The sequence below is a fragment of the Myodes glareolus genome, chromosome 2, assembly GCF_982192425.1.
Source record: "Myodes glareolus chromosome 2, mMyoGla1.1, whole genome shotgun sequence".
NCBI lineage: Eukaryota > Metazoa > Chordata > Mammalia > Rodentia > Cricetidae > Myodes > Myodes glareolus.
The window spans coordinates 74,051,320-74,067,843 of NC_142027.1; the positions used below are offsets into that span (position 1 = coordinate 74,051,320).

Below are 16,524 nucleotides of genomic sequence, written 5' to 3' on the forward strand. Positions count from 1 at the left end.
ACACACACACACCCATTTCTACCTCTGTGCTCACCCAAAACCTAACCAGATTTTTTGTTTGTTTGTTTTTTTAAAGAGATCAGCTGTTTGCGGGACTAAGACATCAACAACCCTTTGCTTTAAAAAAGATTGTAGATTTGCAAGATCTAAGTGAATTTGGTCTGTTACCCCCCCACACTCTAGGACTTTGTCCTCTGTACTGAAAAGACAGACAGGGGACTACCTTCTCTTGTAACACGCTGGGAAGAGCTGGCATTGAGTGATCCAGTTCGTCTATTTTTGTTGCAGCAATCTTCACATGTAGTGGTATTCATTTACATGTTTTCAAATAAATATTGTCAGAGCAGGAGCAAGGAACCTTTCGGACACATTCTCCCACTTCCTTCTCAGTACCCTTTTCCACAATGTTTTTTCTCACTTCTATGCATTACAAATAGAGGAAGAGGACACTCAAAGAAAGGTCACGTTTTCTCTAAAGAACTATATGTAAGCGGGACTCAAACATTGCTTCTCGGTTTCTGTGCCATGTACTCACAGGTTTTCCAAGGCTACCCCCCAATTGTGTCCCAGGAGGACTAGCCTCTGTTTCGGAGGTTGGAACCCTACCATCAAGGTCCATTTTCTTACCCTCAGGGTGTCCTTTTTAAATGAAGAGAATACTAGTGCCTGGCTCCTATACTAAAAAATAACTTCTTTATTTTTTAAATAATTAATAGCATTACTCATTGTACAAAATAACAGACTCCCTCACAATATTTTTGTTCATGTGCATGATGTGCTTGACTCATATTTACACACATTACCCTCTCTTGTCCCCTCCAACTGCTGGTCCTTTTCCTCTTACCAAATAGTATAAAATGGTATCTTTTCTATTTTATACACACACACGCTTACACACACACACACACACACACACACACACACACACACCCCTTTTACATAGAGACTCTACATACAAAATAATATATATTTGTCCTTCTGAGTGGTTTATTTCACTTAGCATAATTATCTCTATGGCTATCAATTTTTTCCTGCCAATAACATAATGTCATCCTTTATAACTTTATACGGCTCCCTGGTTTATACATTTTTCTTTGTGTGTTTATCTGTTGGTGGTCAGATTCCACAACTTGTCTTCTGGGTCTCAGTAGCAGAGAGGGTGTGCAGGTGTCTCTGGCTGGTGTCTTAGAGACCTCTGAGGATATTCTCAGGCTGGATGGAACTGGATCCCATTTGCTCGCTGCTTTTTTTTCTGTTTAGACGCTGAGAACAAGTGGGAAGAGGTCCTGAAGTCTGTCTTAAGGAGATTTCTCTTTCATCCCTCGATGGAACAATAAGGAGATACATTTGGGAATAAAATTAAAGATATGGAAATATAATACTTTACGAAGTATAGACATAAAACTTTTCCTAGTCGTGATTTTAAAATATTTTTTTGTAACACCAGTCCAATTCAGAGAAAAAAACACTTTAGATTCTTAAATGTGAGCATTAAATCATTGTTTGAACAAACTTTTGTTGAGTACTTGTGCGCAGACCATTGTCCACGATGTTGTGGAATTAGACATGGCATACATGTCTTGGAAAACGTATATTCTAGGTTTGATAACATTTTGACCTCGCATTTAAACATACAAGAACTGGGTAAAATAAGACCCATTAACAAAATAAAAGAAAATAAAATCGCCATTATTATTAGGTTGCTATCATTTGTTGTTATCCTGTGACCAGGGTATGCACAGAACGCCACTCACACCAGGGTCCCTTGGATGGGTTTCCTTAGCGCTGCACAGAGACCAAGGTTTGGGCTTCGGATGCCACCAGGGGCTGGCTAGTCGCCCTGCCCAGCCCCGCCCTGCCGGCTGCTGGGCGCGTGGCACAGAGGGAGCGGGCAGCTGAGTTCCCATCGCCAGTCACCACCGCGCCAGGTGAACTCTTTAAACTCAGCTCGCACAGGCACAGGCTTTGACCGGACACTGCCCCAGTGCCTGAAGCCTCGGGTCCTTCCTTGACCCCTCGCAGGACGTCCCGCAGGTCTCACATTCCAGTGCGGGTGTCTCCGGAGCTTTAGTGGCTGTGGCTTAGGCTGGGCGTCTCCCGAGGCAAGTCACCTGTTTGACAGCCTCACTCTAAACCAGAGAGCAGCACCCACCAGGAGCCCCGCGCGCGCATCACTTACAGCTCCAGCGGATTAGAACTCGCTTCCTTGCTCCTTCCTCTCTGCAGTCCCATTTAAAGCTAACTCTGGCATTAAGAAAAAAGCTGAGTGGGCCCAGTTTCTGCAGCGCTTTCTTCTGCAAGATGGTAAGTGAGGAGCTGGCCTTAGCTAGTCGCGCTGCCAGAACCCCGGGGGTCCTGGAAGACAATAAGCTTCCTTTAGAATGTATTCTACCTTGGGAGATGCCTTTATACTTTCCAATTAATGTAGCCCATTTCTGTTGCCCCGCACCCCTTTTTAGTCTCTGCTCCCTCTCCTGCATATTTGCTTCCCGCCCCACCCCTTTCCCCTCACCCTGTGTGGACCTTCTTCCACCTGTTCCTCTAGATTATGCTCATATTTGCAAACACTTAGATTTGAAATCCTCACGAGTGTTTGGGGTTTGTTTTCCTCTCAGGTGTCGGTTGCTTAATAGCTTAGCTCTGATTCCAAGAATAACCTCGGGGGGCGGGGGGGGGGGGGGAGAATCCACAAACATACTTTTGGAATAAAAGAAAATAGCCCTTGATAAACTTTTGGCTGAATTTCTTCAGGCAGCACTGGCCAAGCTGTATTTGCCTCAAAAGTGTACTTTTTCAACTCTTCACTCACTGGCAGCAGGAGCCTAGGGAGAGTCAAGTGACTCAATGATAATAACTTTCCTTTTTTATTTTTATTTCCCTCCTCTTCCTCCTCTTCTTCCTCCCCCTCCTCTTCTCCCCCTTCTTCTCCCACCTCTTCCTGTTCCATACCCTCTGCCTTCTCTAAGTCATGTCCAATAAAGTCCTCAGGGCAACACCAACCTTCGAGTAGCCAGAGTTTACCCAAACCTGGGCTCTGCTACGAGGGATGTTTTTGACTTGATTAAACATTGACACATAATTAAGAACGGGCCGTTGGACAGCTTAAGCTTGGAAGGAGGTAGACTGCTTGCCCCTGCGAGGACATTAAGAAAGACCACATTTGAGGTTGGAGGAGTGAGTGGGGCGGAGCTGGAAGGTGCTCACTGAATCAGAACACAGTGGGGAAAGGCATGTCAGGCAGCTGCCAGTGGTACGGTAACTTGGAAAGGGTACCGAATGATAATGATGGAGGGAATCAGAACCCACTGCCTTTATTCTCAGCTTTTGATGGTGTACTTGAATTGATGTCATACTCCTATGACTGAAGTTGGGGCTAAAATATATGTGAGCATCTGTGTATCCGTATATGCGTGTACGTGTAAGAAACACACCTGGTTCAGACTCCTCAATTAGGCGGTTTCCTGAAATGATGCCATGGAGAACTGTTCACTTAACCCTTTGTAATCTGTCTTCTTTGCATTTCAAGATTGTTAGGAATAGAAGTCAAGATATCTACTACAGAGCAACAAGTAGTCCTTATTTATCTGAATAGTGAAATCTAATTCTTTTTACTTCATTTCTGGGTAGGACTGCAGTAGGAAATACTTCTCTGACGTTTACAAATCTGGACCCACCTGATACTAGTTATTTAGTGAAAGGCGTTAGGAAACTAGAGGGGAATTCAAAGAACCCATTCCTTTTTAGTAATTATAATCACATCATTCAAATATGTTTCTGGACCTGTACGTATCGTTTCTATTGTTTATTTGCTTCACCAATATAATTTCTCTCTATTTCTCCCACTCTCTCCCCGTCCCGACTGCCGTCATGCCATCTCCCCTACCCCCATCAAACTGAAAATCACAGAACACCGTTCTGCCTTGCCAAGATCAGTATTTTGTAGGAGGCCAGAGTTATAATTGCCCGTATTCCACTACAACGTCAGAATCTAGTGTTGATGTTTCCAAGGAGACTTGGGTCTCTTTCTGGGCTGCTGGTCTCCTGGACAACGCTGAGCCCCAACAAGCACCACAGACACAGGGTAAGTTTTGCCCTTCTGCTTCACTTGTAGAATGGGTCTTTTGACAGCCAGGTAACTGTAGGCCTTGAGGCCTGGTACTCAACAGAAAACGTGATATTATAGGAAATTTAAGGAAGCCCTAAGACTCTTGGATTTTTTTTTAGCAGTAAAATTGATTGTTTTGTGTTCATCAATTAGCAAAAATGAAATCCTTCCTCTTGTGTGCTAGACAACTTGTGTTATTTCCTACATTTTGCAATTCTTGGAGATTGCCGAGTCAGGAGTAACTTCGGGACAGTTGCACAATTTTATAAACAGCACCTAATAGGACATTTTTGGAGTCAAAATATCAGGTAGCATATTTATTTTAAAATTTGGAGAGATTCTTGTGATCTTAAGAGAAAAATCAAGAGTAACATAGCTTATTTCATCATACAAAATTTTTGTTAACAGTACTTCATACACAGAAAAAAATCATTCCCCCTTCACATGTGCAGTCAGCTTTAGAGAAATGTCCATGGTTGGTAGAAATTAAACACAACACTAACATTGGCCTGAAGATTAATGAGTATTCTTACACACATTACAGGAATTTCCATATTAATACTTGGTTTCTGTAAAACTTTCAGGAACCTCAGAATTAAATACCGGTACATTCATTCTGCCCCCAGTTATTTTAGAGACTGTGGATAGGGATATGAAAAGATTCTGAGGCAGAACCTGAAATGAGACATTCTCTCTAAATAAATAAATAAATAACCCCCAAAAAGAACCATATGTCAAGGAAGAAGTTGTTCAGTTTTTTGATGTTTCACTACAAGCAAAAGCAGGCGTGGAATGTCTCAGAATGTGAACCCAAGTTTTATTTTTGTTTTCTTACTTATTCCAACTTAATTCTACATGCCTCAACAATGGTATTTGAAGTCCCACAGGTCAAATGTGAGAATGGATCCGAGGGTTGGGGGGTGAAAACTAAAGCACGCTAGATGCAGAAGCAATTATTCCTTGAAGGGTGTTACTGTAAAATACAAAAAAACAAAACTTCTTTGTAAAAACGTTAATGCAGATATGGGCACTAGAAATAAACAAGGTATGGTTTAGTAGTGAAATCTTCAAAGTAACAAGAAGTAGATCACTAAGGAAAATGGGGAGAAGGGTCGAGGATTTGACTCAGTCATGGAGTGTTCCTCCAACATGTGCCAGGTCCTAGTTTTAGTGTCTAGCACTAATAAATACTGGGAAATGTTTTCATACCATGACATAAAATGTTCAACAAATTCTGTCCTTCAGATTTCAAAAGTAGAGTGGGTGAGAGGAAAATGTGGCTCCGCAACATAGGGTTTGATTATTGAGTCAAACATAATGCTATCAAGTGCTAGTAAAACCGAAAATAAGATGAATACTAGAAAGGAGTAGTGGAATTTCAATATTATGCCTAGTGAAAAGCCAGGTCAGTGTTTCTGTGAAGGATGGAAGAGACAGCCTTTATTAACTTAACCAGCAAGAATGTACACGTACATTTGAGGAACTGTTCAGCTCCTAAAATAAATCTCTTTCGCTACTTTTGTAGGCAGCACATAAATATTTGCTTACATTCTTCTTCTTGAAATCTTTAAAACTTTTTTTTCCTGTGGGAAATAAAAGTAAGTAAATCTATTAAACTTTTGAAGTTCGCGAGTTTTCATCATAATTGTAAACACGTCCATTCATTTGTTCCGTATTTTCACACAGAGGCATCCTACAACCTCAGTGTCCCTGGTCTGGATTCGTGTTCATGGGAAGAGGCTCAGCTTTCCTCTCAGCTCTACAAAAATAAACAGGTATGGATAGGGAGTGAGAGAAAATATGGAGACGAACATAGTTCCACAAAATCCACATCCCTGAGTCTCTCTTTACTTCATACTGCTTTTTAGTTTTAAATTGTTTCCTTTTTAATGCATAGTGCTTCATTGTTTGTTGTGGCACATAATAGTAACCATGTGTCTGAATAGATAAAAGTTAGGTGAATAAGCTCACAGAAACAAAAGTTCCAAGAAAACCTATAGGTGACATTTCAATTAACCAAATTGCTTTTCCTTATCTATGGAGCACTGCTGCAGCCTTTCTCTGAGGATGACCAGACGACGGACACAGCCATGTTTTAAACAATAAACATAGCTCATCTTTGGGAGCAGGGCCGATGATAAATGTTTCCCCAAAATTACTTCCTCTTCCAGGTCTCCTCTGTGATTGTTCCAAATGAACAGTTTCAGTTATTGGACACACAGGCTGGCTGATCTGAAGCTGGGTAAAGCCAGGTCACAACTCCTTTTTTTATTTTCTGAAGTGTGAAAGGAAGGAGTGCAACCAAGTCTTCTAACCGTGCTTGCTATATTTAAACAGTTCCATGCAGCTCACTTTCCCTCACACCACCTGACTCCCTGTGGTTACAATTTTTTGAGAGTCATTTGATCTCCTCAAATACTTTGCAATGAATGAAATATGCAGCGCACAAAACTGAACAATCAGGTGGTAGGGAGTGTAGATTTAATTTAAGACTCCTAGGACCAGGGCTCTTTGAAATTATGTTCATAAAACAAACAAGAATGAATCAGGTTTAAGAAGGTTGGGGAGCAGTGCAGAATTATTAGGTTACAAAGCCAATAGAGGGGAGCACCCTTCACTATTGTATGCATCTTGCAGCTCCAGGATACTCTACTACAGAAGGAGGAAGAACTTGCTAGGCTACATGAAGAGAATAATCACCTCAGACAATACCTGAATTCTACTTTGGTTAAATGTCTGGAAGAAAGGGCAAAGGTATGTAATCATCTGTTTTCCAAACGCGAGGCAGTGACTTGACAGAGGAAATCCCTACGTGACACCTCATGATGCAACAGATGAAGTTTACTTAACAAAATGTCTGCATAGCAGTTAGTAACATGGTTAATTATTCTTAAGGAAATACATAACTTCAACAGAATTTTTAGATAGCATTTTCCAGAAGCTTCTAGCTTCAGATGTTTAGCTCGACATCACAAAGGAAATTAAGGATGAAAGTTAAACAGAGCAATTGCTAAGACTGCTGAGGTTAGTAAAGAGTGGAATGTTGGAGTAGAAATCAAATGTAAAAAAAATAGCAGTTCTAAATGTGTGTTAGATGTCAACTAAACAGGCTAGCATCCTTGGGGTCTTTGTTATTGTCATTGGCAAATGGATGGACCAGGAGCCTTCATAAGAATCTCTCTGGGAGTTGTGGAAATGGCTAACTAAGTACAGTACTTTATATACATCTAGGATGAACTGAGTTTGGATCCTGAAATGTTCACATTAAGCCAAACACAGCAGCACTCATTTGTAATCCCAGTAGATCGCAGGGATGCAGAGACAAGTAGTTCCCTGCATCCCACTGGCCAGAAGCCTAGGAAGATCAGGAAAGACACTGACTGAAATATAGAGGAAAACACTCAACTCAACCTCTAACCTATACACACACACGCACTCACACACACACACATGAGAGAGAGAGAGAGAGAGAGAGAGAGAGAGAGAGAGAGAGAGAGAGCTACACACACATGAAGAAAAAGAAAGAGACAGAGACAGAGAGAATTGGAAATGTTATGAATATACTGGGCTCCAGGCTTCTCCACTGGTGATTAGACATATGCAAACACTATCTTTTTATCTGCACTATTAGATGAACTACTTTAACTCACAGATAACTAGCTCACCTGTAACCCTTTTATTCTTCGTTTCTTCAATTTTTCACATTTCAACTTGCATTTGCTGCCATTCTCATTACTATGTCTATCATCAGTTTTACCTGATTTCTAGACAAACTACGGCATTAGTTGATCTAACTTCGATGCCATCTCCTGCTTTGGAGTTCAGAGAGTGTCATCAAATTGGACTCCTTGCAATCCAGTTAGCCTTGACTAAAACAAACACATTCGTATAGTTATTAGTCTGGGATCCTAACATCAGATATCAATCCATAAAAGATAGCTAAGTGATCTTAATAGGTCATTTCTATCTCTCTCAATATCAGCTTTTCTAAACTGAGGATAATATAACACACAACATGGGAGGGTTTTGAAAATTAATATGATAAAATTAAGAGATAGTGAATAGTGTTGAAATCAGAGGATCTGTCTAGATTCAGAGGCATAAGATTTAAATCCTAGCTAAGGAGTAGTCAATTGATCACTAATATGCCTGTGTCTTTATTTATTAATTATTTAAGAGAATCTGCATCTTATGAGAAAAAAAACATACCAGCAATGGTTTATAAATTATGATCTTACTTTATTTACTTCTTAACAAGTTTAATAAGTGACAGTATTAGTATCAGCCTTTATTTCTCTTAGTTGAAATCTTACAGATGTCACCTGCTTCCTTTGATATTTAAAAACTGAATAAAGAGCATTGATCAAAGTAACAGCTTATTAAAAATGTTCACTCAATAAACAACAGCAAATTGATTACTTTGACTTGTGTGGGAACACAGAAGACATTTAGCCATTTCTCTACTAAGCAAATGGACAAATAATAAATATCCAAAGGAAGAACAATGTTCAAATATTGCTTTTCCAGAAATTGCTCTCATCAGATGACTTCTCCAAAGTCTGTGGAAAACTTAGAAAAGAGAAGAGGAAACCCAAAGAACACAGACATCCCCCTGCTGAGATACCCCAGTCCAAAACTGCCAAGAGAAACCTCTCCACAGAATTTTCTAACTGTGAAGGACAACCCGGGCCCTGTGTGGACCCCTGGGTTCTTCAAACCCTTGGGTTGAAAGACCTCAACACCATTGATGACACCCTTCCAGCTAACTACAGTGCCATTGCCTCCCATCCCAGAACAGTCCCCAGTACATCCTCCCAATTTCTGCATGACGCAGTCGGCTTTGCAGCTGTTCCTAGAGATATGCACCTTGACCATGGAGAGAACAGAACACATGCCTCCCATGGCAACACCATTTATCAACAAGACTGTCACTGCTTTCCTAGGCCTTCCAATCCTCCTGTAGGGGTGCAAACTCTTGCTTTCCACAGTGGAGATGTGTCACCCAACAAGACGGAAGTGGCCTTTTCCACATCGTTGAGCCCTCACTGCAACGTAAAAACACACTCTTTCCACCAGGGACAAGCCTTTGTGCGCCGAGATGAGGAGGGAGGCTGGAAGTTTACCTGGGTCCCTAAGCAACCTTAATGACCCCTCTTCTATCACAGAGTACTGCCAGGATCTCTGTTTACAAAGATCTCTGTCACATGGACTTGATCACTCAGAACACAACAGCGTTTGCCTGCCTCCTGCCACTGCCAGTGTTCCTTTAGGTTACTTACTTAAATCTGTAGAATATGGTTGTCAGGAAACCATACTGATAGGTATCTGCTCTTCTTTTACTCGTATTACTCGTATTTTACTTGTTTACGTGTCCATACCTGCAGCTGACTTTCTCTTTTGGTCTGACACATGGAAATGTAGTTTCTAATCACATATATTTTCAAGACCAAAATGTACTTTTCCAACTATGGTCAGTTTTACCGCCTATCATTTTTGGTCAAATGGTCTACATGACCCTTCTATCACTCCCCTGTTTGTCTTTATTTCTGAAAATTACGTTTAGAATGAGCCCTATTTCTGCTTCACATGCTTACTACTGAGTGTTCATAGATTAGGGGATCTTCCCATTGGCACTACTAAAGGCCCAAAGTTGATGTAAGTAACATTATGTCCTGGGAAGAGCAAATCATTGAGTGTCCCATGGTGATGTTGTCCAAGTGTCTTTCCAACGATGCTAACCTCACGGACAAGCAACACAAATGATAGCAGTTGAAAGAATGACTGTGACTTTAAAGTGCTGTGTGGTGTCACTACCTCTATTGGCACTTGGCATGGTTTCTTTGAGCGGGATGGTCCAACCTGTTTTTGAAGGACTTTAATTTTAAAAGTGCTGGGGAGATTTCCTAAACTACACAGACCCTGACAACTGTGTCACTGGAAGTGTAGTGTAGCTTGCCTTTGTCATTGTCTTACCCTTTTGCATTCTTCACTCAACAATCCCCTCATAATATGTATAGGGTACTTAGTATCCATGTTAGACAAGGCACTGTGACATATGTCCTGAGTCCCAGACTCCTACACAGGTTAACCTTGAGAAATATACTTTGTATGTGTGCAGATTTAGTTTTTCTGACTCTAGAATATAGACGTCAGCCTAGGTAACCACTAACATTCGGAGTGGAGTGTGTGTTCCATCAGCTTTATCCCAGCCTTTTCTTCCTCTTAATTTTAATAAGTGATGCAGATACTATGTAGGGTGAACCTTACATACAATCAGAGCAAGAAAAAGGACTATAAGCAATACATACTTGGCATCACCAGTTCTGTTCTGATCATGATGTTCTTCAGCACACGTTAACTTTTACATGGGAGAGTCATTTGCATCTACCAATAAAGACATGTTAACTTTCAATCTATGCATAGCTTAAATGCAAATACTAACATCAAAGATTTTTTGCTTTCTAGATTAAAGAAGTGTTCACAAAAGTTTGTTTCCTTTCTACCCTGTTCTTCCCAGGATTAAGCATGTATCATGAACATACACCTGTATTGTCTGCACACACCCTATTGCTGTTTTCTTTCTCTCTCTCTCTCTCCATTCCATCTCAGTTACTCAGTTCACAGAATCTGTGTTTGAAATGTGCACTGTGTGGAATTCTTTGTAACAGAGGTGTTCCTTTGGTTTTTGTTCTTTGTTCTCTGATTTAGTTTGATCATCAAATCAAAGGATCTATGATATAATCTTTATTGTTAATCAATTTTCCTTATTAGCCATGAAGGAGCTAGTAGTACTTGCTGAACTGTTTTTTATAACTTAGGGAGCAATAGAACTTTTAACAGTTTTCTGTCCAAAGGTTTGTCTTTTACTTTCTATTATCCATGTCTCTAGTGGGTGACATCAATCTAATTTTAGATTACCAAACTGAACATTAGAATTGATTGTGTGTTACTCTAAGAATTGAGTAAACAATGCAATTATTTTGAAAGTCGAGCAAACAAAAAAAGACACAAAATTAGCTATCAGATATTTACACTGCATTGTTTAAGTGCTGTGTCATGTGATGTATGTCATGAGGAAATACTCATGCTCAGCACAGTGCATTTGTCACAAAAAGAACAGCCACACATGTAACACAACTTTTGAGCTTGTTTCAAAGCAACTTGGTCTCAGCCTGGTGTATAGAAATTACATTCCACTTATAACTTATTTGGACTTAGATTGTGAAGGAATTACCATGTATTTTTGTAATCACATCTTGAAATTGTTGATCAATTTTGAGTAATATAGAGAATGTTTAAGAAATTTGAAATTCATTATTTGATTGCATGTTCCAACTTCTATGGTTTGATCTTTTCTGTTCAGGGAACAAATTAATCTTCTACAGAATAAAATCACAAACAAAAGCTCTGTCCCTTTCTGAATGTGATGGGCATTTTCATATAGTGCAAATGATTTGCAACAATAAGTTTTTCTCTCCCACTGGGTTGTGACCACATTCCTCTTTAGTTGTACTAATTTTGTAATATGCTTGTAGCTGGATTAGTATCATTAGCATTTAGGGTTACTGGCTGTTTTCTCTCTCCAGGTAAATAAATGAGGCTTTTGAATTATCTGCAGCCTAAAGAATCAAATGTTTTATGGATACAACCTCTTGAACATAACCTTATATGAGAATTTCAATCCTATGATGATTATTAATTGTATTTTAAATTTATCTCTCTTTAATAATAATATATTAACTAACTGAAAATTTTATATGATGTATTTTGATCATATTTGTCAACACCCGCAACTTCTAGTACTACCCTGTCTACCTTCAACTCCCTTCCCACCCAACTTTTTTGGTTTTGGTTATTTATGAATAAATCTAATAGGCATAGTTCTTAAACCACAAATATATGGAATAGTTATGTTTTAAATATGTTTTTGTCTACATTTTGTTAGATGAACATAGGCATTTAGTTTTAATTCTTATACAGAATATCTACAAACGTCAAGCACAACTTACCACTTGCATTTTACATGTTGTGATTTATTTGTGATTGGTCCTCCTTCTAATTATATAAGTCAATTTCTTAATGAATTTCTGACTAATAAATGACATAATTTATTTTATTGTCTCTTGACTCTTATTTTAGAAATGGTTTGCAGTCAATGCAGTAATGCACTAAGAAAAAGGTTTTTGTAACTATTTCTGGTATAAATTTTGCCTCAAAAATATTTTTATTTCCATTTCAGTTTTTCAAAAGTACAATTATTAGCAATGGAGGACTGTTCAATAGATAAAACTTTTGACAGGTTCTAGTGAGAGTATGAAGATGCAGCATGTCTCCAAACTAAAGTACCTATAAATGGGAGGCACAACCTGAGCATCTTTGATCAAAGCACGGAGACTGGCTCTGCACAGGAAAAGAATGATCTTTTCCAGTGTGGGGTAATTTGAGTTTGAGGCATGGTGACAGAAATCTGGTTTGGGATCTCAAGAGAGGCTTTGATTGGGAACAGTTTCTTAAATGGCAATAAAGAGGTGCTTACACAAACTCAAGAGAAAGCAAAGCGCAACAAGGTTTGTGAATTTAAGAGGCATCTTTTGTCTCTTAACACACTTCCTGATCTCCCACTTCTCACATATAATTGCTCCAAATGAGGACACAAGTAGATCTGGGTGCTGCCAAAGGAGAAGACCAGAAGAACAGACTAACTGCATGTGGAAGCTGAGTAGTTTTCCCAAGCCTGGGATTTATTACAGACTATAATCCACAAGGAGGACAGTAATATCTACAGAGAATGTGTAGAGATTCTTTCTCAGTTTCAGGATTTTGGTTCTGTGCAGTTGCAATTGATTTCTTGTCATGGAGAAAATTGTGACTGAATCTAAATGATACTTGAATATGAATATAGTCAATGCAGCTACTGTAGGTGTGTAAAGAAACAAGAAATTTGCAGCTAAATAGGTGGAACTAGAAAATATTATACTGAACATAGTCATCTATACCCCAAAGTACAAATAATGCATGATTTTTCTCATCATTTAATTCCTAGCTTCAAATTGTTAGATTTGAGGATATAACCTAGAGTAACTGCAAAAACCAGGAAAAAATTAGTGTGAGACTGGGGAGTATTTGATGTAGATATAACAGGACACAAATGATATGAAGGGGGAAATGGGAAAATCAATGGGGTTTAGCAGCACTAAGCTGAATGAGAAGGCCATATTTATATATTTGTGAATTTATACATATATGTAGTAATAACCAAGAAAGAGAACATAAATTGAAGAGAGATCAGAGGTCAGGGGCACATGGAAAAGTTTGGGGGTAAAGAAATAAGAGGGGAAACCTGATGTAAATATGGATATGTGAAATATGGGAAAATTTAGGCCAAGCTTTCTGGGCACAGCCTGAGAACTTATTGAGGCCCAAGAAATACACAATGCTCATTTTATGGACGTCAAGTGAATGTATGGCACCATGGCTGAGCCAGAATACATCAAGCCTTTGATGCAGAGGCACTGGAGGTAGAGAGGGCTCTTCATCCCTCATTTTACTGATACCACTGGTCTCCTCAGAGACTCAGCAACTTCACTATGTATGATAGAGACCTAATTCATCCTCTAGCATTATTTAAGAGAACTGTGAAACCTAAAACATTTCACAGATTTAGGATGAACAGGGAGTGGTGGAAAAATTTCGGGAAGTAAATTATCATTGATTGTATTAAGAGGCCACTTCAATGAAAAGGCAGATACATTAAAAGGAAAATTAATTTATTCCCCAATTACTTCTGCTCATATTAAAACCTAAAGTAGAAATGAAAAATATTTCATGGGAAAGTCTATTGGGTGATGGGGAAGAGCATCCACTAAGTGGATAAAGTGCTTGCACAACAACCATAGGAACTAAAGTTCAAATCCCCAAGTATCCATTTGAAACAGAGTGGGTGGACCAGCTAGAGTAGATGCAATCTGATCTGGCTGGGTTCAGCAAGGGTTAATTCCCCAATAAATACAGCAAACAACTGACAATGACACTTGGCATCATCTGGGCTTCTACATTTAAATACATATACATGTCTGTCCACATACATGTAAATGTATATATGGTATAACACACACACAGAGACACATGGAAGACTTTCAGGAAATAGTTTGTATTTGTTAAGGTATTGGCATTATTCTCTTTTGTGTGAATCATTTTAGATAATCTTGTAGAGCTACTAAAATAATGGGTGAGGACACACACAATGCAGAATTCATACATTCTAGCACCCTGGAAGCTTTCTGCTTGTTCTCTTTTGAGATGGAGGAGTAAATGCTTCTTTAGGGACACAATAGATACAGTTGTCTTTGTCTTCGACTTTATACCAGATTAATGATTTGAAAAAAAAAAAGTCACAGAAAGGGTGTTTCAAGGTAATTTCCCATTTCAATAGAATCCTTAAACTGATGTCCCGCTGGGCTGAGGCCTCAGTATCTCAGGAGCCTCTGGAGGGAATGGTCCCTCAGGATCCTTCTTTGCAGGGAATCTGACAGCAGGAACAGCTCTTTAATTAGGATTCTGTGAAGTCAAAACCCCTCCTTACAATCAGGCAAAAGGCCAAACCACACCCTCCTTTCATGTTGGCCTCTTGGGATTGGCCACCTTTCAGAAGCTGCAGAAACACCTTTCTTCCAACCCAGGTTAGCAGGGTGTGGTTCCAGGGGAAATCTGGAAGTGGCACCTGGACAGGTACTCCCCTGGGCCCACCTGCCCAGAGAGCTGTGTGAACACCAACACCACAGCTTCCGCTGGGATTTAGAACACCATATTGCCAGAGACTGCCTTTTCTCTTCTGGTGTCTAAAGCCCAGTACTAGCCCTGCTTGGCCCCATTACTGTGCTTACTAAACATTTGTGTCATGGTTTAGTCAATAGACTTTTGAAATGATAGAGGCTGAATCAGGTTTGTTGTGAGTCATCTTGTTAGAACAATGAAGACAAAATGGTCTTGGATTCTAAACTAGTCCAATGATGAATTGAAGAGCATTCATTTCTTTTTCAGGGCCTCTGGTCACAGACTTCTGCAAAACAGCTTTAATATCTGCAAGCAATCCTTAGGACGTGTTTATGTCAGCATATCAAAACACAACATGCTCAAATATCCCTGTCGTTTACAGCCATGATATTTTGAACAGAGAAAGGATATTGCAGTTAATAATGTGTGCCCCCTCTGCTCAAAGTGTGGCTTTACAAATAAACTCCCCTTCTCAATGCCAGGGTTTCAGCCTGAAAGTGGTGTTACGTGTTTTTAAAGGATGATGTACATTTTCCGATTCTATTATTTATTCTTAACCATCACACAGAGTTAAAAATATTCCTTTTTAAATTCTCAAAGGAAACGCCTTCAGACATTTGAAAACATATAATTTTAAACATGCAACACATATTTATATTCATTAACTGATTCTAAATATGCTCATTTCAAAATCGAACTTTGTCTTCTAGGGACTAACATAGATGTCCTATGAGGTATTGACTAGAGAAAAACCAGGAAAGGATTTGATGAAATCATGCTATTATGGACATTCAGGGCATGTAAAGTTTTAATGACAAAGAGTGCATACACAGGTCAGAAAATATAAAAAATAAGGCAACAGGACAAGGTGTAAGACCTCTAGGGGTTGAGAACCAGCATAGTTGGTCACACAATTTCTTGTTATATAAAGATGCATATGTCCCTAGAATGCAGTGGAAGTTTCTCTGTAAATGGAATTTCTGTCTATAATAGAAAGCTAATTTTGTGCATTGAATCCCAAAGAGCCAGGTGACCATTTAAGTGTGTTGCTCATATTATTACAAACAGAGCATTGCTCTTCATGTCCATGTACCCTGGCCTGAGAACAATGACTAGTGAGTCTAACTTTCCTCTGTTTTCTCCCAACATACTCTGAATTTCTTCAGATTAAATCAAACTTCCCTTAAGGAAAAGCTTAGTTTTCAAAACTCCTCAGTTTAGTGCTTTGTTATTAATATTTTAACATTTCTTTGAAAAATACATGGACAGAGCACGCAGCATGAACCCTAAGAAGAGTGTATGATAATTAGAATCATCTGTCTGTGAAGAACATACTATAAACCAAGATATACATCTACACTATACAAGAACACTTACCACTTGGGTTTTTAGCCACATAAAGGACTTCTACAGTCAATGATGCTATCCTGAGGAAGAGACATATATAATCACATCAAGCAACCCAGCAGGAAGAAAGGGGTCCCAAAAGTAGGCCAAAGGATAGGAGACAGACTTCACTCCTGGTCTTAGGAATCCCCAAGGAACACCAGCCTACAAAGCCATAACATATATGCAGGATGTCTACATCAGACTGCTAGTCTCCCTTGATCTCTGTGAGCCCCTAGGAGTCCTGTTCAGTTGATTCT

At 39.4% G+C, this 16,524-nt stretch overlaps 1 protein-coding gene across 1 annotated transcript; it reads left to right on the top strand.

Moving 5' to 3' along the window:
- The first annotated feature begins 1,899 nt into the window (after positions 1 to 1,899).
- On the top strand, positions 1,900 to 12,217 carry Gmnc (geminin coiled-coil domain containing). The gene is made up of 5 exons (XM_085685379.2): positions 1,900 to 2,304; positions 3,907 to 4,081; positions 5,792 to 5,880; positions 6,743 to 6,859; positions 8,633 to 12,217. Exons 1-5 carry the CDS (start codon positions 2,302 to 2,304, stop codon positions 9,248 to 9,250), a joined length of 1,002 nt encoding a protein of 333 aa, XP_085541505.1. The 5' UTR covers positions 1,900 to 2,301; the 3' UTR covers positions 9,251 to 12,217.
- Positions 12,218 to 16,524: the final 4,307 nt, after the last annotated feature.